This window comes from Colias croceus, chromosome 15 (assembly GCF_905220415.1).
Source record: "Colias croceus chromosome 15, ilColCroc2.1".
Taxonomy (NCBI): Eukaryota; Metazoa; Arthropoda; class Insecta; order Lepidoptera; family Pieridae; genus Colias; species Colias croceus.
Genome location: NC_059551.1, coordinates 9,323,324 through 9,348,783, shown reverse-complemented (window position 1 = coordinate 9,348,783; position 25,460 = coordinate 9,323,324). Strand labels below are relative to the sequence as shown.

The window sequence follows — 25,460 nt, the reverse complement described above, 5'->3', positions numbered from 1 at the left end:
TGTAAAGTTAGCTGAAATTTGTGCAAGGCTGCTATAAACAGTTTTTCTTTGATGATTCTGGCTTGAAATTGACCCGTCGAAGCAACGCGTTTAAAAAGAAGATCTGAGTAGCTAACAATTTGGTAAACAGCATCTGATGCAAAACACAACTTTCCTCTATTTACAAAGGATGTTAATGCTATGTATCGGTTCATATCCAAGCTTTGTAGCCAAAAGTTATTTATAACTATCATTCTATACCAATTAAAATTGTATGTACCTACCTATAAAGTATGACCATAATATTATAATATAAATACTGTTAAAAATATATGTCGTTATTATTTATAGACCATGATTTTTAGTTTTTTCTATTTTGAAAAATCCTGAATTTACAAACCAGCGTGGTCACTCGACAGAAAGAGACAAATAACATGACTGACGTCATTGAATGTCATAGTTTCTTGTTTCAAGTTAATGGTCATAGTGCAATCTCCAGTGTATTAGAGGATATAAGCTTCTTGGGCTTGATAATAATCAGACGCAGAGACAGCGTGTTGCCAACCGACCGATAAGGCAATCAATCTGTATTTATCGTTTTCGGGGAAAATGGATAGGTTAATTTTATTGAGACTGCAATTTTATATGATTTATCTAATTCTGTGTAAAAGTTGCGTACCTACTATAAAATTTTCATTTGAAAGAAGTAAGAAGAAATAGGTAGTTACTATTTTTTATTTTAAATAAATTAAGTCTACACAATAATAATTATTATTACAATGACTTAGGCCGCGTTTCCACCTGCAAGAAAACTTCCGCGAGAAATGTTCGACATTTCTCGCGGAAGTTTTCTTGTAGGTGGACAGACGGCCTTAGCATACTTTCTACATTTAACTTCTACTTCAATTTTTAGAAACTTTAATCAGTATTCTTTTACTTACTAATTACTGTGTGTATTATGTTACACAAAATACATTAAAAAATGTGTGCGTGTACTAGTATACACACGTAAGAAGTGAAACTTCCTTATGACCCTATTTTTCAAAAAATAATTTATAAATTTACTATATAATATGCAACTTTACAGAAATACGTCGAATCACGCGTGGTAGGGATAAGAAAACGATGGCGCGTAACGGAAAAATGTCACGGGTAACGAAAAAATGTTATGTACACAAAAATTTTTTTCCAACCCCGATAAAGAAGTTTCACTTCAAAAATACAAATAAAACAAAACAAACATTTGAACAATTTATTAAAATCTCAACTTATTTTCGTACATCGTTAATATTTTATCCACCTCCACGCTCCGATCTTTCAGTGTTGCCATGTCATCTTCGCTCAAAACGCTGCTTTTTTTGCCAGCATTTTTAATTAAAAAGTGTTGTATAAATAACCTCAAACTTTCTCTAAACATGTGCAATTTTGGCGGTTTTGATATTCTGTGGAATACTTCGAGAGATGCTTGGAGATCTTCGTTCATTATTATAGCTAGTAATATTTGACGCATGAATCGTACCGTGCGCTTGTTTAGATCGGAGAATTGTATAATCTGTAACAAATATTTTTATTGAATAACTTATTGACGTATCAATAAATGTGACAGCCAAAATATTTCAAAAAAGTAAACTTAATCTTCATTTTTTATTGTTGTGTTTTGTTTTGTTGGATGATCAATTTACTGAATTATTACTAATATAGGAAAAATCGCGAAAAATTTATGCTGTCCAACAAAGTTTTTCTTTTATCAATAAACATAGGTAGTTCTGGCTTAGCTCTTGGGATACATAAAACATTTTTTTTGCTCCATGTAAAATTATATTATTACCTTTAGTACAGAAAGTGGCAACCCTTTCTCCATTATAAGGTGTGTAAGAAACTGCGCCAAGTTGCTCATGCTCTGCTTAGACAGGCCGTCCAATTCCTTTATTTTGTCCCAAACTGAATATTGTATTGATAACTGAAAAAAATAAGTGTTTTTACTATTTTTAGCAACAAAATGATTTTTTAAAAGGCATTTAATAGATTTGTGTGTGTCTATATGGGAATAAAAATAGGTTAAGTGCAGGTCAGACTTGCGACACTGGTTTCTGTAAAGATAAGCTATTTTTCTTTCTTTAAATGACCCCTGACCCTCACTGCTAAATAGTATTCGTTATTTGATACACAATTTTGTCAGGTTTATTTTCATTTACGGCTGAGATAAACACACAATCACTATAAAATATTTTATAAAGCAATATCAACGTCTAAACCGCTAAATAAATACTGAACAATTAAAACAACTTGGAAAAGAACATGCTCTTCGTTAGCGAAAACCTTACTACAAAGGGAAGAATTTTAACTTTCCTCCCATTATTGAAGTAAAACTTTTATAGTAAACTAGCTTTCCACCCGCGGCATCGCCCGCGCATTCAAAGAAAACCCGCATAGTCCCCGTTCCCGTGGGCTTTCCGGGATAAAATCTATCCTATGTCCTTTCTCGAGTAACAAAATATCTCTATACCAAATTTCATGCAAATTGGTTCAGTAGTTAAGGCGTGATTGAGTAACAGACAGACAGAGTTACTTTCGCATTTATAATATTAGTATGGATCTAAAACCAAATACCTGATATTTCCGATCAGTGTCGCACAGTTTCATGCCCAGTACCGCGTAGTACGGATTGTAGACCCTCTCTTGCAGACAACAGGCGAGTAACACGTGAACTATTTCCCTCTGCTGGTGCCCGCGGAGCCCTAAATGTTGGAGTTTCTCGAACGCGTCCATGTAATCCTGAAAATAAATATCTTTATTTGGATATTTGTGTCGAAAATAAACATTTGAAATACTTTTAATACCAAAAGAACACAAAAAATGTTTTGATATTCAATTTTTTCATTAATTTTAATGATTACAATTAAAATTGAAATTTTATCATGACATACTAAAATATAACAAAAAAGTTTAATTACACAAAAAAATGCATTTTTTCACGCAATAAAATATATTTTACGAATTCAATCAACAACTACTTACCTCAGCAGACATAATAACACAAAAAATGCTCCTCCTAACATCAGTATTCATCCTTTGTTCCCGCGCTAATTGTAATAACTTTTCGTCATGAGCCGGCACACGCTTGGCCGGCTCTTCTATATTCCTCTCCCCTTCCCACGCTGAACCCACTACCCACCACTTGCCTCGCTCGTGAGCTGGAAAATCACAAAAAATCATAAAAATAATGATATACATATTTCAAAATATCTTATGGCATAAAAAATATTTAACAGTTGTTACGTACTTTCCGATATTATAAGGACATACTAAAAATAAAAAATGTGTACGTGTACTAGTGTACACACGTAAGAAGTGAAACTTCTTATATGGCCTTATTTTTCAAAAAATAATTTACTATATGTAATTTTACAGAAATACGTCGAATCACGCGTGGTAGGGATAAGAAAAAGATGGCGCGTAACGGAAACTGTTACACTAAATTTTTTTCCAACCCCGATAAAGAAGTTTCACTTCAAAAATGAAGCAGTATTTATTATTATAAAGAAATATTATTTATCTATTTACAAACCTCGTAACAAATCCTCCAATCGTATATTTAAAGGCGTCACATAGTTCCCTTTGCGTACAACAGCTTTCGCCATTTTCTTCAAATGTTCCACATAAGTCGGGTCGTAGTTCGGTATTTTGGTCAAATTATTATTTTTCACAGCTAGCAACACTTCCACTAAAAACTTTATACGTGACCTGAAAATCATGCCCTTTATATCAATGTAATAACTCAGGTCCCGGAACCACAGACATAATAGAAAATCTATTGTGTCGTGGACCGATCGGGCCACTGGGGGCTCAATAGGTTAATTTTATGATTAAAAGTTATAAACTAACAAGTAAATGGGAGCTTAACTTAACTGGAAAAAATAACTTGAAAATGACTGAAAAAGTGTTCTAACTCTAAAGTTAGGGTGAAGGGACAATACAAAGCATTTGATGTTAACCTAAAAACAATGAATTATTTAAGCATTGTTTATAACATGTAAAAAAATACTAAAAAGAAATGATTGCTCATTACACACACACAAGCCGCACGCAGACTCCTCACAAAAAAAAAATACACCAACCAAAACCTAACATAAAAAAATTTTTTTTTTCATTTCTCCACTTACCCAGCCCCAGCCTTTTCATTCAACTTAGCGATCTTCCCCTGCGTGTCTTGTATAAACGTTTTCAAGGCTAATGGCTCCTCTTTCCTCAACACACCGCCCACACATCGTAACGCAGTAAGTATACAATCTATGTGCTTTTCGGTTAAGTCTTGTACGAGACGGTTTAGAATGTCATAGAGAAGGGATGCGTGGTATATCTGAAAGGTGGGTCAATTTTGTAAAAGCAACTTTTTGTATGCTATTGATGCAAGATAGTGAATGTGTTACCATCCAAAAAAATTAAACCAATGGGCATTGAGACACCTCCTACATCACTTATGTTCCGCTCAACATACGCCATATGGCTTAACTGCACGCTCATTTTTTATTTGTTTTAAAGTGAAACGCATCAAATATGCCTTCGTGTGTGTTACGATATTTCACAAATAATACAAAAGTCTGTGATACAAATAATACGGAAAAGTGCAAAGGCATAACTTTTATCGGTAATTTTTAAAACTTAGAGAAAAAAAATTACGCACAGATTTTGTTTGTGGTGTCTCCTACATACGTAGTAATATTATCTCAATGCCAATGGGATTGCTGTAAAGAGAGAATGTACTCTGAAAATTGGACTACTAATTGTCATTAAAAACAAACGCTATTTTTCAATGTTACAAGCTAAATTATTATAAAGAAATGTAAATAGAGGAATTTTAACAAAATACGTTGACCACGATAAGCATAATATTATTATACAGTAATTATAGACTCAAGCGAATTCCATATTTATAAAAAACTAGCGGTCCGGCCCGGCTTCGCCCATGGTACATATTTACGTTTTTTCTACATAAGAACCATCCTCGTACTTCAAGGAATATAATAAAAAAAGAATTATCGAAATCGCTCCACCCGTTCACACGTAATGCCGTGACAACGCGAAACGGGTTTCATTTTTATATATATAGATATTGGAGTTATTCTCCTTATACATAATATATACAAAAAGACGCTTTATGTAGCTTATATTCTACAAGAAAAACAAACCTTAAAGCTATATAAATGCGCCAAACACGAAACCAGATTGTCCAATCTTTTGTCCTCCATTGGCTGATTGTCTAGCGTCAATGTATCGAACTGTTGCGATAGCACTTCTAGGAAATGTGCCCCTGAAAAAACATTTACATAATAATAATTCTACGCTGTTTTAAACTGATATAGTGAAATACTGGTTACATTGAATGTTTGTTCATATAATAGAGAAAACTGTATACTTGCTGGATGTTAAAAAATAAAACCTAAAGCCCGCCACTCACCAACTGCTAATCCCTCTTTCAGATGTAAAACCGCCATTCACTCTGCAAGCTAGTCATAGTCAGTAGTGGTTCATATACCAACTGGCAGGTACAAAAAAAAGAAAAAAATAGTCTAAAGCCCGCCACTCACCAACTTCCGATCCCACATTAGCATGTAAAACCGCCACTAACGCCGCGTGCTCCGCGACCATTCTATCCGGTGTGTTGGCAACACTGACCGTCGCGTCTAGCCATAGACACGTAAGCGCGCTGTTCACGGAGTTGCGACTGTTGCTTAGGTAAAGGTTCTCTATGGACGTGCACGCCCAGTGGAGATTCGTGCCTGCTAGCTTGTTTAGTATACCTGAAAAAAAAAAAATTAAATGGTACATGTACTCATATCTTTGCAGTTTTTTTTAAAGTTCATGTTAAAAGAAGTCTGTGTTAGCATGCTAATTGCTAACATTAAACATACTACTAAATAAAATTGACTTCTTTATTTATGATTTTGTTATGGCTACAATTATTTTTGGTTTATAGAGTTGTACAAAATTAAAATTTGTTTTCAATATTTTTACTTTTAACTAGTGGCATTTATTTTAAAGTCAATTTTGCGACAAAAATGTAAGAGGAACAAGCCTGGGCTTTTTAGTAATTTGGAATACTATTACTTACTCTTAATTTGTCTTTTTAATTGAGCCAATTCCTTTTCTGAACTGGAATCTTTGTTTCTTAGATGTGGCGGAATGTATATTCCTTTTTCTTCCTGAAATTATGTATATCCATACTATATGCTATATACTATATTACATACATATATATACCTTATACTATATTACTATATATATGTCAGAGAATTTAAATAACTCTCCATAATTAATTATAGTTAGGTAGATATGTGAAATAATATTAAATAATGACTCAGTGCGCACACCTTGCGCGGTCGATGGTAGTACCGAGACTATATCATCGAGCTACTGACTCAAGGAATATAAACCATCGCATGGCCCGTAACTCCATACATTTCATATCAATTCAATATCGCCATTATGTTGTACACCATAGAGTACTTTATAATAGGAAGGTATAGCCACATAACAACTACTCTGTTATAATTCTCTCACACGGCCATTCTGACAACGAGCGCGTTCTCGCGCGAACATTCGACTAGTAATTTTGCGAGATTACTTACTGCGTTGCTATTTCATTTGTTGTATTCAAACTCTTTTCCCTTCACGGTTTGTAACTTTTCACACCGACTCACAAATTATTACTCATCATCGTCATCATCGGTGATATCAACAACGGCTACTGTCGCCTAAAGACGAAGCTTTGAATGTATTGTGTGTGTGTGTATTATATTGTAAGTGTAGAGCTCTGAACAAATACTGGAACTACATGCAGCGCGGAGCCTGCCATGTACTGTGATCACAAGGAGCGCAATGCTACCCACAACATCTGGAACTACATGCAGCGCGGAGCCTGCCATGTACTGTGATCACAAGGAGTGCAATGCTACCCATAACATCTGGAACTACATGCAGCGCGGAGCTTGCCATGTACTGGTGTGTGTGTGTGTATTATATATTGTAAATGTAGAGCTCTGAACAAATACTGGAACTACATGCAGCGCGGAGCCTGACATGTACTGTAGTCACATGAAGCGCAATGCTTCGCACAAAATCTGGAACTACATACAGCGCGGAGCCTGTCATGTACTGTGACTACAAGGAGCTTAAAGCTACCCACAACAACTGGAACTACACGAAGCGCGAAGCTTCCAATGTACTGTGATCACAAGGAGCGCAATGCTACCCACAACATCTGGAACTACATGCAGCGCGGAGCCTGCCATGTACTGTGATCACAAGGAGCGCAATGCTACCCACAACATCTGGAACTACATGCAGCGCGGAGCCTGCCATGTACTGTGATCACAAGGAGCGCAAGCGCTACCCACAACTACACGAAGCGCGGAGCTTCCAATGTACAATATGACATACACGCCTTGCTATGTCAAACACAGAGCTATTATTGAGCTATTAAAGTGTGGTGTGCATGTGTGTTATGAAACTTTTGTGTAATACTTAGATTAACTATACGGAATTATGTAACAACCGAGGAAATGAATAGGTAAAAATAATAAAATAAAACAAAAATAAAAATATACGGAGTATTTATTTTTTTTACAATACTTTATTGTACAAAACAATGTAAGAAAATCTAGTACAAACTTATAAGGTAAAAATATTTTGCACAATATGCGGCCTTATTGCTACACAGCAATCTCTGCCAGGCAACTTGCAAATTACTGGAAGTAAGGAGTAACATTTGTGGAATACATTTTTATTCATTGGCTCACTTTCCAACTGCTTAGATGAATTTGTAAGTTCTTGACACAAATATGTACTGAGCATGACCTCCAGTTTGAGGCTCGATTCGATACCTCTCGTTATCGCAAAGTTGAGATTATTTTGTATGGACTGGAGAACTTTTCTCCTAACTTAGTAATTTACATCGTATGACACGCCATCAAATCGTCGTCCAGTGACATATCTAGTGTATTTACAGGAATACACAAAACCACCTTGCACTTATACCTTGATGTATACTAGGTATAATAAGAACACTTTACGGGGCAGATTAACAGCTAATAATTAATTTACGAGGACTGAACCTAAAGTCTAAGGTTCTAAAGTCACACCGACTTTCATATCATTTACCACTATCGACGACATCACATTTTCATAGTCTACCTTGAGACAATTCAATAATCATAAATGACCGCCAAAACAAGTAAAATAATATCATATTGATGTTACAATCGGCTTTTCTTTCTTACTAACACAATATAAACATTAAACAGAATGTTTTTTTTTTTCAATACGAGCCTTATAGACGTTCAAATGCTCGTCCATCCTGACTTTTGCGTTATTTCTAATTTCAAACAGGTTAACTTTTAAAGTGTTGACACTCGTACTAAATCATAATAACGTAGTGGTCTTGCAGCCTATAGACAATTGCATTGGGCTGTCGCCTGTGTTAAACTTTTTGATAAAATACAATTCAAAGTAAGTTGAATTTCGCCAATTGTAGAATACCAATATCTACGTTCATGACTACGCGGAGGACTTGCAGCCTATAGACAATTGCAATGGGCTGTCGCCTGTGCTGTGCGTTTCTTTCATACAATACAATTCAAAGTAAGTTGAATTTTGCCAATAACTGTAAAATACCATTATCTATAGGTAAACCAGAATCTGATGGCAATTAGGGAAATCAAAATTTTGAGTGTGCAACCCTAGGGAAAATGGACTGAACGATCTTGATACTGCTTATTTTTTAGTTTGTTCTCAATATCATTAGTCACATTACATAAGTGGACAATACTGTACTTAATAATGAGATATCCACTTAATATTATGTAGGTACATACTTACATGTATAATATACATATTACTTTTACACAGGTAATACATATTATTATTTACACATACCTATATTTGTATGTTCATTATCATTATGCCATGTGAAAATATCGATGTTATATCGATAGAAAACTAGACTGCTTATAATTTTTTTTAAATAAAATAAAAGTAAAATAAAACTATGTTTATTTTCGTAAGTATTAACAGATACACACATTATAAAATTGACTTGGACAGCTTGGACTTGACGAATAGCCGTATTGGAAACTCCTGTAATAAGTTTTCATAAAATTATATTCCAATCAACAAACAATATTATAGTTACCTACATATAATATTTTTTAATTAAAAGTATCAAAGCGGGTAAGTCCAATTTACCAATAAAATCTTCTAAATTGAAAATTGTGATGTGTTTGACCCTTCTTCATCAAATATTTTTCTATACACATTATAAACAACACCTCTTGCTTGTGACCACAGCGGCTTTTTCGACATTTTCGAAGATTTTTTAGACAAAATCCTAAAAATTATTTATCAACTGCAAAAAAGACAAATAATTTGACAACCAATTTGATAGTTGTCAAATAAGTTGCCACATGAAAATCTTTTATTTCTTAAATATAAATATGCCATCAGATTCTGGTAGACCTATACGTTCATGATTTTCAGCGATAATGAAACAATGAACTTAAGAACAGACATAAACCTTTTAAAATAACCCGTTAGCGCAATAATTCATCCCGCTTGTAATTTTATGAAACTCAAAAGAACACTGCCAACTCAAGTCTATGAGTTCGATACCTGCGAATGACGTAGCTTGATCGGCTACTATTCCTTTCAGCGCACAACAAAAACAAAGCGCTTAACATGCTCTTTTTTTTTTTTTTGAAGACACATTTTTAACAGGAGCTAGGTGACAATATTAACCAGTAAATGCGTCAACAATTATAAGTAAGTGCCATTCGTATTTATGGCTATGTATGAAGTGGTTCTGATACATTTTCTATCGGATGTCAAGTCAACTGTATAGCTCTAGAGGGCCTTTAATTAACTTTGCAATCTAAAAATGTTCAATGTACGTTCTAACAAACTAAGTACACTAAGTTTTTGCAGGTTTTTCCTAACTAAAATGTTTCAAATAAGTAATCATGAAATGATTGTATCAATAAATGAATGATAACACTTCGTTTGCACCAAACAAAAGAAAATGTTTATACAGCAAGCATTTTTTTTATCATATGTGACACCTTAAATTTAAATCAATAATATCATTTTATCGGCTTCAATTACTTTACTTATGTTCGGATCTAAGTTGTTCGGCTTGTAGTCGTCGCGAATCTTTACTATTTTTGCCCAAATTGAACATTATGTTAAGACAACTAGTTTCTACTAATAAAATCTACACGCGGTATTCTTGGACCCTTGCGTAGGTACCGACTTCGAAATCAAAAGCTTGTATGTAAGCCGATCATCTATGAACACGAGGAGAAAATATTTTTCTTATGACATGATGCTTTGAGACTATTTCAGTCTGTTAATATTCTAAAATGTTAACGCTTAATAGATTATGCTTGAGGTCTTCTTAAATCTTATAACTCTATTTAATAACTATGATAACAACTTTCTGTGTCAGTGATTCTTTGATAATATTCGATTTTTAAGTTGATCATTACTTTCTTGTAGGAAAACTGAACCACTATTAATCTATTGAACAGGAATCTGTTTGTACTTCAACAACGAGATTTGTCCGAAAATCGTTAATAAAGAAGCAGAAATCTTTTTTTTATCATTCTAAAATATTTCGCGAACTTAAACGTTCTTTTGACAATAATGCTTCAGCAAGAGCCTTTTTTTTTATCTGACAAGTCTACCATTCGATGTTATGAAACATTGTGGTGAATACCTATTCAATGTTGCAACAGCAACTTGCATTTATTCCAATTAAATGAAAACTCTGCGCAAGCGAGACTTTCAATATTATTTTTAAACAAAAGAATGTAACCTCTTATGATTTTGAAACTCGAGAACATCGTTGAATTTAAAAAAAGTAGCTATGAAGTCACGCAATTTATCTAGTCCTTGGCTAACAACAAGGGCATTACAAAACCTTATCAATGTTGAAAGAACTGTAGATTGTGCTAGGGTTGTATTCACAAGTCTTATTCCCATTTCACAAAATTTGTGCTTTACTTTCAATAATGGATCTCACACGATGAACATCATTAAAATCATTTAAATCCGTGTCTATAGATTCAAAATTATTGTCCGCAATAACAAATATTGTTTATTTTAAATTCACGAATAATTTGATCTCATTGTTATCCATAATCAAACTACGTCCGGCTCTAGTAAAAACATCTCGACCTGTTACTCCATCCCAGGAAGTACTCGAGAGTCTACAATAACCAAAGCTCATATTTACATCATTAACAGTTATGGGTAATGTTGTACGGGCGAATGAATAGGTTGATACAGTGCCAGTTCTTGTTACGCGAGTGTATACAAATTCTAGAGGCCCGGTCATGCTATCGGCTATCCTTTTACAAAGGAAAAAAAAAAAAAACAATCGGACCTGCTGTCAATAAGGCACTTGAACTTTACGCCGGCAACGTCTGTGACTGTAGGTAAGCGGGGTATCGTGCTGTAAACACACATTAATAAGGGTATTGTTTCTTTAAGAGCGTGCCGCCCGTTGCTTTGGAAAAACAAACCTCTTCTATGTGACCAAATTTATGACAATAAATGCGTTGTTGTTTCTTAAATATTGAGCGGACCTTTGTTATTCTTATCGATTAAACTAACTGATTTTGTTTCATGGGCGAGATTTACAGTCACGTTTGTAATGACATGTGAACACACAGTTATAGCAAACAATTTGCAACATGCGACGCTTTAAATGATTTATGCCAAAATGTCTATCAAGACCCACAAAATCAATCGGCGTGTATCATAATAAATCAGATCATACCTGGTCATCTGCAATACCTTCTACCACGAATTTACTATATTCGCATAGTTCCAGCCCGTTCTCAGCCGGTCGATTAGCGCCAACTTTGTAGTGGAGCACTCGATGTATGTTGAAACTCAATCACTTTTTTACCATACCATATCTCGAAAAGGTTTTTCCTCTCGCTTCTTAGCTTCTTTTCACGTTAAAAATAATGTCCACACAGGTAGATGAAGGCTGGCCTCGTAGTGGGTCTACCTTACTTATGCGTTAGACCCGGAAACAAAATGTTTCGTTTTAGGAAAGTGTATCTGCCATTTCTTTTAACAGAGATGCGCACGACATGGTGCTTTACAACCCACACACAACACATGATGTTGTTGTTGTTGTGTTAACATTCTCACGATTTATTGGTGGAAACTCTGGTTCTTCTCGAACCTCATTAACACTATCTATTTCTTCTTGAACTTCACTAACACTATCACTCGTTTCACTCACTTGCAGATTTGCATCGTTTAACGTAGTCTTACTCTTATTGGAATCGGGGGTAATAAGTGCCGATCCCACCGCTGCTGTCAGAGAATTTAAATAACTCTCCATAATTAATTATAGTTAGGTAGATATGTGAAATAATATTAAATAATGACTCAGTGCGCACACCTTGCGCGGTCGATGGTAGTACCGAGACTATATCATCGAGCTACTGACTCAAGGAATATAAACCATCGCATGGCCCGTAACTCCATACATTTCATATCAATTCAATATCGCCATTATGTTGTACACCATAGAGTACTTTATAATAGGAAGGTATAGCCACATAACAACTACTCTGTTATAATTCTCTCACATATATAATATTATAAATGCGCAAGTAACTCTGTCTGTCTGTCTGTTACTCAATCACACTTAACTACTGAACCAATTTGCATGAAATTTGATACCCGAGAAAGGACATAGGCTACTTTTTACCCCGGGACATAGGATAGGTTTTATCCCGGAAGTCCCACGGGAGCAGGAACTATGCGGGTTTTTCTTTGACGGCGCGGGTGGAAAGCTAGTAGCTTATAAAAGTATGATTGAAAAATACAAAATGTATCTAACAACAATAAAATATTTTTAAGCATATTCACACTAAAATATTATTGCAAAATAAGGAGAAAAAATCTGGTGAAATAGAATAAAATTTACCTTTATAATGTTGCCTTCTTTATCCCTCTTCCTTCCATAAATATCTTCCCACACATCTGGTTTTTCTTTCTCTTCAGTTTTCTCACTTGGCATTTCATCACCCTCCGATTCCGAATCATCACCAGATAAATGTGATACTTCATCATCACTGAATACTTTACTAAGTTCCTCTTCTTTAACAACTTTTTCTTTACTTTTAGCTATTTTAGGTGTATTCTTATCAATACCTTTTGGAGTTTCTAATTCTTCATTATCACTATCATCAATGTCTTCATCATTATCACTAATATTTTCATCACTAGCATCATCTTCACCACTTTCTTCACCACTAAGTTGTTCATCTTCAAGACTCTCATCATCTTCATCAGCTTCCAAATCACTTTGTGGTTGATCATCATCTTCATCATCATCATCAATTTCTTGTTCACTTTCATCTGTCTCTCCCTTACTTCTATCTTTCTTTTTCGCTTTTTTATCTTTATTTAATTCTTTACCAGTTACAGCAGCTAAGTCTTCGTCAAAATCTGAATCCTGTTCCACTTCAGCCAAATGTTTCTCAGCAGCAACAATTTGTTCTGATGTTGCTCTGTCGCAAATTTCTAGAAGATCTGTGATATTTTTGGTAGTTTAGGATTTATGATTTATTTTACGTGTGATTTTTATAAATAAGTAATTAGACAAAATATAGTAAAATAATACAGTAACTAATACATACTTTACATTTTAAACCTTTTAAAAATTCTACATTTTAAGATCATAATAAGTTATAGTTTTTATAATTAAAGCAGATAAATTAATTTAATGTAAAAACTTTGGTTTTAAAGTGAAGTTGAAAAACTGAAGGATATTAGAAGATTAAAAAATACAATTAATTGAAAAGGATACAATCAAGTCCGTCATCAGCAAAGTAATTATTTTTATTCTTGGACTTATTTAAGCCAAGTTGTTTCTCCAATTTCTTAATTACTTTGTCCTCATCTTCATTAGCTCTGACAAGCATCTGTTTTCTTTGTTCATCCATTTGAGATTTCAGTTTTTCTGCTTCACTGAGTTCTTTCTTCCGTTCACGATTCAGAATTTCATGGAGTCCTGGTTGGTGTTTTACTTTCTTTTTCTGAAATCCAAATTATAGATGCGATATTCAGCTAATAAACTTTTATAAAAGCAGCTATAATATCATCAGATACCTATTATAGGTCCTTTATTCTCTATTTTATGTATAGATATGCTAGCACTGCTCAGATTTAATAAAAACTCAGAAATTAAATTATTTTTACGAATATTTTCAGAATGAATGCTGTTTATGGGTTGTGATTGAGATCGAGAATGGAGCACATATAGGATGGAAATTAAAGTGAATACAAATTTATCTGTGAAATAAATCTTTGATTTTGACGAAAGAAATTACCTTGACTTCAATTTCCGGTTCTTGTGTATCAGCTGGCCGTTTAACAAATCGACCGGGAGTAAAAGAAGGTTCATTTTTCTTTTTTAAATAATGCTCTTGCCTATGAACTTTCTTGAGTTGTCTTTTTTCTTTCCGTAAGGCTTTACGAGCATTGACAAATTTTGGGCGCGGTGCCGGTTTTGATTTCTTCATTTTCATTTAAGTTCAATTATTATAATAAAACAAAAAGACACAATATATAATATTATGGTTCTAGTATAAATTTTAGGTTATACTTTTTGTTATGACAGCTGATGGCAGGCCAGGGACACATGAGATTGACAAATGACACTTTAACAGTGGTGCCAACTGTAACATTTTTTTATGGAAAGGAGGCAAGTCGATTGGTCAGTGAAGACATTTCATAGACAATTTTAATACCTTGAGTGCATGGAAGTTACCCCAAGGAGTATTATAGTAGGATTATAGTATTTTAAAGGCTTATAATATCCAATTTTGATAACATTATTGGTCTATCATAATTTTTGTATACTTTTAATGCAAATCAAAAATTTCAGGTGGTTCAGATCGTTCAGATATAACTTGCTCTGTGGTTAAGATTGTGGCAACACTTGTGTTCAAGAAAAAAATATCTTTCAAATATTTTTGTCTATGAAAATAAAAATCCATGAATTGGAGATGTGCGATGATGTGAATTGTTTTTATTAATTTTTCTCAATAAATTCACAGTAACGCGGTTCAGATAACAGCTATCAGTTTTTGTGTTTATAATTTATAAATTTCACTAACGGCATGATGGTGGAAGGGTCTGCATTTACAAGGAACGATGTGTTCCAAATGGCAATACGTGTGGCCTTTGTGTCTGCAGTTACATACTTTTCTATTAAATGGCTAGTGAATCAAATAGATCCTACGTCGAAGAGCCGAAAGAAAGCCGAGGAAAGAGCGCGGGAACAGTTACGCAAGTATGTATCGATTTTCATAATCACCTCTTCTTTTTAAAATAATACCGCGTTCTTATGCAATCTGCTCAAATGCACACAAAAAACAGAAAAACGTGTTTCTTTGTTGAACCTTTCATGCGAGTTATGTTGGATTTGAATATTTCTATCATAACCTATTTATGGTGTTGTTATCTTTATTTTTAGCATTTATAACTTGTATCATTTCGTTGCTAAAACATTGCCAAATAAGTTTCATGCCCAGTTTTACACGTGTTGTATGTAAATATCAAAATAGTAAACTACTGCTTATAACTTCTGCATCTACACTTATTAATTATTCATTTGTACATTGTCTATTGAACTTCTTATTAGAATATGTATCATGAATGTTCTATGTTTTGTTTCAATTGATATTAATTATCATTGAAATTACAAATAACACATAAGTAAATTGAGGATTTGTTACACCTTTTTTGTATGATTGGACTACATTTCACCAATACATTAAAATCTAAAGGTAAATAATGTTAACCGAATATCAAATATAATTCATGATTTTATAGATACAATTGCTGCTGCTCGCGCTCTAGATAATCTATCTAGAAAAAATAATTTGAAGTGATAAATTGAGTGCTTATTCATACTTACTTTAATAAAATTCACTTATACACTTGACAGTTTTTACAATATTACGGCCACATTTTCATCAATATTAAAACACATAAAAAAATATGTTCATAGTACAACAAATATGGAATATAGATTTTGCATGTACTAAGGATATCTTCCAGAGCTGGTCTGGGGAGCAAGCACGCGCTGGCCCTTGACAAGCTGACGGACCATGAGATGATCATTGCTTCACAGCTAGTGGTGCCTGATGAAATAAATGTAAGTGGAAAATGGAAGAAATATGTTAAACAGATATATTTATATTATGTTATTTGCATTGATGCATTTTATTAAAATAAATAAATAAATAAATATATTTGTTCCATAAAATCTGAACAGATGGTCAGCTTTTTAAAAATGATGATTAAGATTTTTTCAAGCAGTCCTCAGTTCGACAATTTCTACAGAAAACTGCCTAGAAATTAATTTATTTAACATTAATACCTTCCCATAGAAAAAACTAAAATCATTTTTAATATTACAGGTAAACTGGAAAGACATTGCCGGTCTGGACAATCTCATCAAGGAGTTGCGTGAGACAGTTATACTTCCAATACAGAAGAGGGAACTGTTTGCTGACAGTCGACTGACGCAGCCACCAAAGGGTGTCCTCTTACATGGGCCACCAGGTAAGTTATATTTATTTATTTCATTAGGGATCACCATCATGACATACACTGATAACATAGATAAACACTTTTCGTAATTACAATCATAGATATAGTGCTGTCATATTTATAGGCAACCACCACTAACAAACATAACATTAAATCCAAGACACACAGTCTGCAGCTAATAGCATCATGTTGTAGAAAAACTATTGTTATCATAAAACTTTTGTTATATATAGGTAGATGTATAAAATTATCCAACTATTCTCCAAATTCTTTTTAAATATGCAAAAACAACTTAGCATAATTAATTTTATGATTTGATCTGTGTAAGAACTTTTATCCCAATTTTATGTGTTTTCAATACAGGCTAAATTTAAAGACCTATAGAAAATTATGTATGTTATGTGAATAAAAACACATTACCATTCAATAAGTTAAAATTACATGGAGTAAATGCATGTATACCCGGCGCGGCCTAAGATGATCCCTATGACAGTTCGTCTTAGTGATTGCTCGTATGATGGATCGTGTCGATAATTTACTATTTTATAGGCAAAGGCGTGGTTTGCATTCAGCCACGTCGCTAAACATGTTTTTACAAATATTATAAAATGAATTTTTAACGTCTATTATGTAAACGAAACGGTAAGTAAAACGAAAGTTTTCCAAAACATAAAAATGCACCTTATCATTTTCTCGTAATTTTTAACCCGTTTAACACAGTGTATATTATTTTATCATGAAAATGGAATCCCCCATTTATTTTTTCTATAACTTATATTATCATAGGTAAGTAAATTAACGCGAACGGAAATTAATTAATTAATTATGCTGCGATCTTCTGTTCCATTCAATAGTGAATGAACTATAGCTTAAGCATGGAAAAAATGTGAACTCGTTTCCATTATCGAAATTTGTTTATCGATACTTTCCGCACTAGTCGATAAATGCCAACGATGTAAGTTTTGAAGGACGTAAACGTAAAGTCAGATTGATATAATTTCTCGTAAATGTTAAGAATTGTTATAATGCCAACGGAATATCATTGTAATAGCATAAAGCTACGTAAAAATTAATAAATGCCATTTTTAGACGCCTCCAATACGTTTCTAATTTAATGGTGACGCCATTACAAGTTTGTCTCTTGAGAATAACTGTCAGTGTCATAGGGATCATCTTAGGCCGCGCCGGGTATAATCGTTTTATGATTACATTAATAGAGTTTTTAATATCACTACATAGTATAAAACAAAGTTGCTTTCTCTGTCCCTATGTCCCTTTATATGCTTAAATCTTTCAAACTACGCAACGGATTTTGATGCGGTTTTTTTAATAGATAGAGTGATTCAAGAGGAAGGTTTTAGTATATAATTTATTAGGTTTTAGACAAAGCGGGCGAAGACGCGGGCGGAAAGCTAGTAAGATTATATTCAAAAGTAAAAACTATAGTTTAAAATCATTTTTTAGGTTGCGGCAAGACCCTAATTGCCAAAGCGACCGCCAAGGAAGCAAACATGAGTTTCATAAACCTCGACGTATCTCTTCTAACTGACAAGTGGTACGGAGAGACGCAGAAGTTGGCAGCCGCTGTCTTCAGTCTGGCTGTTAAATTGCAGCCTTGCATTGTGTTTATTGGTAAGTTTTGTTTAAAATTAAAAAATAATGGAATAAGAGAAAAAGTAAGTAGTAAGTAAAGTGAAGTATTTATTGACAAAGACAAGTAGTAATGATGCTCTTTAATTTAGTTTAGTGTTGAACTAAAATAGTCTGCATATATAAAAAACTTGATGGAAATTAATGAAATGAAATGAAAATCCTTTATTGATATAGATTATAGACATAAAAACAAAAAGCAATGTAGACAATAAATTAAAAAAAAAGCAAAGGGTGGCCTTATCACTAGGTAGCGATCTCTACCAGGCAACTTTTACAGTAAAGGAAAGAAATAAAATATGATTTTGTTTTATATTACTGCAGTTATGAGTACCATTAAAATTTTCTGCATAAAACTATTTTTTATAGAAAGAACCTAAAAATGATGTTTATTACTTTATACTTTATGCAACTAACAATGATAAAAGATTAACAGCTATTGTATATTATTCATCCATGAATAATTTAATTGGTCACACATATACTTGTACCTTGGTTGATTTGTTTTCTATAATTTTGAAGTGAAGGTCAAGGTCGCGTCATGGCAATACCGTCACGTCCTGGAGTAAGGCGACGGTTTTGGAAATTTCACTTCTGACACGTATGCTGGGCATACACACTTTTTTACTGTTCTGCAAGTTCGCAGATATTAAAGTACTAAATAAAGAAAAATATCAATGCCAGTGTAGTATGTACTGGCTAAAGTCTGTTTATCTGTTATAATTTATTGTTAAACCGTAATACTGATTTAGAAAACTAAACAAACTATTTTTAACTTAAGATTAAAATTAGCGTTAAATCCAAATCATCATTATTTTATACAAATCCTTGATATATAAATATTTATTTCCCAGATGAGATCGAGTCGTTCCTGCGCACGCGCACAGCGCACGACCACGAGGCGACCGCCATGATGAAGACACAGTTCATGTCACTATGGGATGGCTTGATTACAGATCCGTCTTGCACTGTTATCATCATGGGTGAGTATTTTTAACCGACTTCAAAAAAAGGAGGAGTTTATCAATTCGGCCGGCAGTAGTTTTTATTTTATGAGCATTTTTGTCTGTATTTGTAAATGTTGCAAGTGCAAGTTTGAAGTCGGTTGTTTTTAACGCAGCTATCACTTGTTTTTGTAAAATATTGGAAAATATTCGATGTTATTGTTGGTGTTTGGATTGTGCGAAAATTAACATGTTTGATTTCGTGTATACTTTGATGAAATTTTGTGAATAGTAAAATTATTTTAATTACTCTTTATTATCATTCGTGTATTTCCATCATGTCTAGCCTTCTATATCTTGTTTTAACCCAAGCGCAAGAAAATTATTGAAATTGTAGAACCATTTACGTATACCATTCCATACTTTAGTCTAGTCTCTACATTGTCATGCGCAGGCGCAGCTTATTTAGTGTGTATATTTTTATAGTGTGTATATAGCGTGTTTATAACATCATTTGGTGGATGTGTGTATGTGCTTATACTCTAATCTCTAGTATTCATGCACAGGCACGGTACGGTGTGTTATTTTTTTATAGCGTGTTTTAAATATCTTAATATATATAAATCTCGTGTCACAATGTTTGTCCTCAATGGACTCCTAAACCACTTAACCGATTATAATAAAATTCTCACACCATGTGCAGTTTCATCCAACTTGAGAGATAGGATAGGTTTTATTCCGGAAATCCCTCGGGAACGGGAACTATGCGGGTTATTCTTTGAAAACGCGGGCGAAGCCGCGGGCGGAAAACTAGTAATTTGTATATGTTTAGCGTGCTTATAACGTGTAAACATATAATCCTACTAATATTATAAATGCGAAAGTTTGTATGGATGTATGGATGTTTGTTACTCTTTCACGTAAAAACTACTGAACCGATTACAATGAAATTTAGCACACATATAGAGGGTAACTTGGATTAACACATAGGATAGGTTTTATCCCGGAAATCCCACGGGAACGGGAACTATGCGGGTTTTCCTTTGCAAACGCGGGCGAAGCCGCGGGCGGAAAACTAGTAATTTGTATATGTTTAGCGCGCTTATAACGTGTATACATATAATATAACTAGCTTTCCGCCCGCGGCTTCGCCCGCGTTTTCCAAGAAAACCCCGCATAGTTCCCTTTCCCGTGGGATTTCGGGATAAAACCTATCCTATCTCTCAAGTTGGATCAAACTGCTCATGGTGTGCGAATTTTATTATAATCGGTTAAGTGGTTTAGGAGTCTATTGAGGACAAACATTGTGACACGAGATTTATATATATTAAGATATGTGTGTATGTGTGTTTACAGGTGCCACGAACCGTCCTCAAGACTTGGACAAGGCGATCCAGCGCCGCATGCCGGCCACGTTCCACGTGCCCATGCCGAGCGAGGCGCAGCGCGAGCGCATCCTGCAGCTCATCCTGCACCAGGAGCCCGTCGCTGCCGATGTGAGTGCAGTCGCATCACAATCGGCTCAGCCGTTTTGCGTGTGATGTACAATTGGTTCAGGGCGGGGCGTTATGATGGCTTATAGTGGTATTCGCGCTTCAGCCGTACTCATCTTTCAATATTTTATTGAAAAATTAAATATCTGGATTAGAAAATTATATCATCGAAGTTTATATGTATGTTAGCTGTGTCATGCTCATCAAGCTTTTAAACAAATTGAAGGCAGTATTGTCATTCAATAGTACATACATATGCGCCATTCGCATTCCCATTAAGAAAAATTACAATTTTTGAACTAAACTTTTTTTTTTGAGTTATACATTTAAATGTCAATTTTCGTACTTTCAAAATTCAACTTTTTTCAATTTTTTTTTACACTATATTATAATACCATATGTTCAACTATAGTTATTTCGGATTCATTCATTCATTGACCGCCTCCTTGGTACAGTGGTTGACGCGTGAGCGTAGCACCGAGGGGTCCTGGGTTCGATTCCCGGTGGAGACGAAGAAAAAAAAATGTCTCGGTCTGGCAGGACACAGAAGGCTAATCACCTACTTGTCCCTAAAGAAAATCGATCAGTGAAACAGATGTATAATGCATCTGCCCCTTACCCCATTATGGGGATATGGGACTTCACTTACTTACTTTATAATACCATATGACAACAACACAATTATCTCACAGATCGACTACAAGAAATTAGCAGCGTGCACGGAGGGTTTCTCCGGGTCAGATTTACACGAAGTGTGTCGACAAGCGGCCGTGTATCGTGTGAGGGATTACGCAAGGGAAGAACTCGCTAGGGATGAAATGGTAATCAATCTATATTCGTATTTCGTAATAATAGTTTTTTGACGCGATCTTTTGGCGCGATGGAGAAAAATGATGAGAGTGAATTTTTACGATGCGCGCGCACACCGACACTTAAATTTAACAGCATGAAGTTAGTTCTAGGTGGTATGAAAATTGATAACTATTTTTTACTTATCTGCAATGAAAAAGTTTAAGTGTAAAGACAGCAAAGATTAAAATTCAAATCTCTTGCAAATATAAACTTCATGTTTCATAATATTAATCTATCATTTTCAGACAAAGGACAACAAATCGAACGTGTCGGAGTCGGACGATGAATACGCGGACGCGATGAGGCCGATCACAATGGACGATCTCAAGAACGCGCTCGGAAAACTTAAGGAGTCCAAAATTCAATGCGGCTCTCTTGCACCAAGTATGCGACTCGAACTCGACTAGTTCGAGAACGTTCTAGAACATTCTAGAAGCTTCTAGTAGCCAATGGAAGTCTATTAAACGTTCTGGAACATTCTAGCAGCTTCCAGTAGCCAATGGAAGACTATTAAACGTTCTGGAACATTCTAGCAGCTTCTAGTAGCCAATGGAAGTCTATTAAACGTTCTGGAACATTCTAGCAGCTTCTAGTAGCCAATGGAAGTCTATTAAACGTTCTGGAACATTCTAGCAGCTTCCAGTAGCCAATGGAAGACTATTAAACGTTCTGGAACATTCTAGCAGCTTCTAGTAGCCAATGGAAGACTATTAAACGTTCTAGAACATTCTAGAAGCTTCTAGTAGCCAATGGAAACATAATCGAAGTCTCGAAGTAAGGCATTGTTCTATTTCGAAAATCTGTTAGACATTCTAGAACGTTCTAGAAGCTTCTAGTAGCCAATGGAAATGATACGGAAGTCGCGAAGACGTTCCATTGTTCTATTTTTGAAATCTATATTAAACGTTCTAGAATGTTCTAGAAGCTTCTAGTACCTAGCCAATGGGAACGGCATCGAAGGCTCGATGTTACGTTTTTTAAATCTGTTGATATTATTAGCGGTTTCCATGTTTCTGTATTTGTGTTCCATTTTAAAATGTTGTGTTTGTGTTGTAGGTTTGATTTTGAATAGTCATGAGAATTTTAGTGCAATAAAATGTAGATTCTTGGTTTAGTTTAAAATCTATTGCTTTGCTTGTGTTCAACTTTTTTTTCACATTTTTTAAGCTATTGCATAGCTTCTATCGCGGGCCTTGAGCGCGGGGACCGAATCGAGAAATTCCGTAACGAAAAAACCTCACGCTCCCCACTCCGACGTGGCTTGTGGCTTGCATGCTATGCAATAGCTTTACCGCGGCAGTCCCCGAGTGCCACACGTCTTTTTTTTAATCTTTTTTTATCTGTTGGGATCTTTTTTAGTATCAGTTTGATTATGGAATTATTATGTTTGTATTATATCGTTTGGGATGGTTTGGCTTGATTGTCAAATGGTTGTTATAAACATCACGTTTTTACTTTGTATTATAAATAGTTTTTCCGTCCCAACCGATTTGTGAAATATGTGCGTGGACGAATTTTGATTCAATAGTTTCTTTTAAATTTCGGGATATGATATTTGATTAGGATATCTTTTAAATTCGTTTTCTTTTTTTTTTCTTTTTCTTATATCGTTTATATGTCAGTATTTATGTATAGTTTGGCTTATATTCTTTTGTATATAATATGATTGTTACGGCCGCAGGGCGGTTTTGTAAGGTAAAATTTTTGGATAAAAAAAAAGTTTGCGAAATTTCAGATTATTAGATAGAATTAATTATAGATTACGATGTTGTTGTTAGGCGGTAGATGTATAGAATGCATTTTACAAGATTTATCTTAGGGCAATAAAGGGTTATAATAAAAAAAATGACGTATAGTCCGCGCAATAATTGTGGCGATATAAATTCAGTACTTGAAATTTTAAAATAATAAAAAAAAAATCAATTTATAATCCGTGCCAATAATTGTGGCGATATAAATTCAGTACTTGAAATTTTAAAATAATAAAAAAAAAAAAATCAATTTATAATCCGTGCCAATAATTGTGGCGATGTAAATTCACTTATTGAAATTTTATGCACTGTTATAGTAGTTTAATGAAAGTTGAAGATTTGCTATGTATATTACAAGTAATAGTTAAATTAAACTATCGAAACTACGGTCAAACGAGTTTTAATTAGGTATTTCCAACTAAATTCTTAACGAAAAATGAGAATTTGTTTTTGAAAAATCTCTATTTTTTTTTAATTGTGACCGTTGGCTTAAGAATATTTCCTTCTCGAAAATGTACAGTTTAATGCTCTCAAGATAAAGCTGTGTTTATGATCATTTAGGTGCTGGCTGTGTTCATTGTTATTGCTTATTGATTTTTAAAAATCCTATCACGCTTAGAAAAATATTGGATTTACGGATTGTTTAAATTGTATTATTGTTAGATATACATAGACAAATATAAATACAATAATCATTTGTGAAAGTGATCTAAAATAGACTAGTTACTCTCCCCGTATATGCCTACAAAAAAATAAACATCTATTCCCGTATCCATTTTTATTAAATTACTGTAATCGTTTCCTCAGTTATGACGTGATACACGGACAGACAAACACTTTCGCATTTATTATTTTAAAATGTGATTCTGAATGAGGCAATGCTTCATTTTTTCTTAAGACAATGAAAAGCAAACAGCTAAAGTAAAATTTAAATGTGGTTGTGTTTTCTTATTAATATAAATAATTGTTAAATTCTATACGAGGCTATCGTTAGAAAAGGTAACCTTGTCGCTTATAAACGATGTCGACCAGGCAACCTATGGGTAGGATATAATAAATAAGAACTACGAGAGTATAGTAAATATAGCTGCAAAAATACTATTATATAAACGGGTAATAATTTTTAAATTATTATTTGTGTGAAAGTTGCACAAAACACCATATAATATTTAAAAAAAGCAAATTAAAAATGTATTCTAAGAGTGTTATCTACTTAAATCTCAAATATGTAAGTAATTTTATTTATCACGGACTAGTAGAAACTGTTACAGTCACACTAATAAACATGTTTATTTTAATACCTTCGTCCCTTTTACTCTTATAATATTCCATGTAAGAGAGAACGAGATAACATGATATCGGAACAATACAGAATAACTAGCTATGCCCTGTGGATTTTAACCCTCTTTATGTTCCGCTCCTATTGGTCTTAGTGAAATGATAGATATATTATAGCTTGATAAATGGGCTAACACTGAAATATTTTTTCAAATCGGAACCGTAGTTCCTGAGATAGGCGTATTAAACCAAACAAACAAACAAAATCTTCAGCTTTATAATATTGTATTATTTATTATTATAGAATGACGTTCTATTTTTTTCCCATATCAGCAGTTGTCTCTTTTACTTCTTTAAAGTTTTACGTGAGTTAGAGGGAGATAGAACATGTTTATTAGTAAGGGCTTTAAAGCATTGCAATATTGCACTATCGTGTATGTATAAGGAAACTCAACAATCTTGAGTTATCACTGCTTAAATATTGTAGATAGTGAAACCTGTTTGTAAATAAAGGGAAATAAATAAACAGATATTGAAAGAAATGTGTTTTATTTTATTTTAGTTGTAATGTGATGCCGTTCGAAGTAATGAATTTGGCGAAAACGAAGTTATAAAAACTCCATGATGACTGAAAGTATTTGGATAAGAAGAACCATTATTAAATTTATATAAAAAAATAATTTATTTTTCAAAGTTATTAGGTAATTAACTGTGGAAAGATAAGTCATTGTAGAGTTATAGCACGTTATACCGTATAATATACTAATTGATTGATTTCAATTAAGTAAGGATATGTTTTGAAATAAAAAGTAGATTATAAAAAATAACATTTATTTACACAAAACAAAACACCGCCGTGTTAGAAAAGTTAA

At 33.8% G+C, this 25,460-nt stretch overlaps 2 protein-coding genes across 4 annotated transcripts; one reads left to right on the top strand and one right to left on the bottom strand.

Moving 5' to 3' along the window:
• Positions 1–1,217: 1,217 nt before the first annotated feature.
• Positions 1,218–14,690, bottom strand: LOC123697899 (nucleolar MIF4G domain-containing protein 1 homolog). Its single transcript, XM_045644470.1, has 12 exons — positions 14,391–14,690; positions 13,868–14,096; positions 12,983–13,590; positions 6,092–6,182; positions 5,568–5,780; positions 5,169–5,290; positions 4,143–4,339; positions 3,548–3,723; positions 2,998–3,173; positions 2,590–2,754; positions 1,808–1,939; positions 1,218–1,531 (listed from the first exon to the last, which is right to left on the bottom strand). The coding sequence occupies exons 1-12, from the start codon at positions 14,586–14,588 to the stop codon at positions 1,235–1,237; spliced, it is 2,604 nt and encodes an 867-aa protein (XP_045500426.1). The 5' UTR covers positions 14,589–14,690; the 3' UTR covers positions 1,218–1,234.
• A 334-nt stretch (positions 14,691–15,024) lies between these two features.
• LOC123697942 (outer mitochondrial transmembrane helix translocase) lies at positions 15,025–25,130 on the top strand. 3 transcript variants are annotated; one of them, XM_045644521.1, is made up of 9 exons: positions 15,025–15,355; positions 16,126–16,222; positions 16,488–16,632; positions 18,085–18,252; positions 19,125–19,253; positions 20,571–20,710; positions 21,400–21,528; positions 21,805–22,014; positions 22,115–25,130. In XM_045644521.1, the coding sequence occupies exons 1-8, from the start codon at positions 15,183–15,185 to the stop codon at positions 21,964–21,966; spliced, it is 1,143 nt and encodes a 380-aa protein (XP_045500477.1). In that variant the 5' UTR covers positions 15,025–15,182; the 3' UTR covers positions 21,967–22,014; positions 22,115–25,130. The 3 variants fall into 3 exon arrangements, with proteins under 3 accessions (XP_045500477.1, XP_045500475.1, XP_045500476.1); XM_045644519.1 differs by having other exon boundaries at positions 16,114–16,222; XM_045644520.1 differs by lacking the exon at positions 22,115–25,130 and having other exon boundaries at positions 16,114–16,222; positions 21,805–22,108.
• The last annotated feature ends 330 nt before the right edge of the window (positions 25,131–25,460 follow it).

Coding starts and splice junctions, on each gene's coding strand:
- LOC123697899 (XM_045644470.1), bottom strand. CDS start 14,588: ATGAAAATGAAGAAATCAAAACCGGCACCGCGCCCAAAATTTGTCAAT. Junction 13,591..13,867: donor TGCTGATGACGGACTTGATT/GTATCCTTTTCA, acceptor AAAATATCACAG/ATCTTCTAGAAATTTGCGAC. Junction 6,183..12,982: donor AAGAAGGCAACATTATAAAG/GTAAATTTTATT, acceptor ACATAATTTCAG/GAAGAAAAAGGAATATACAT.
- LOC123697942 (XM_045644519.1), top strand. CDS start 15,183: ATGATGGTGGAAGGGTCTGCATTTACAAGGAACGATGTGTTCCAAATG. Junction 16,223..16,487: donor TGGTGCCTGATGAAATAAAT/GTAAGTGGAAAA, acceptor TTAATATTACAG/GTAAACTGGAAAGACATTGC. Junction 19,254..20,570: donor TTGCACTGTTATCATCATGG/GTGAGTATTTTT, acceptor GTGTGTTTACAG/GTGCCACGAACCGTCCTCAA.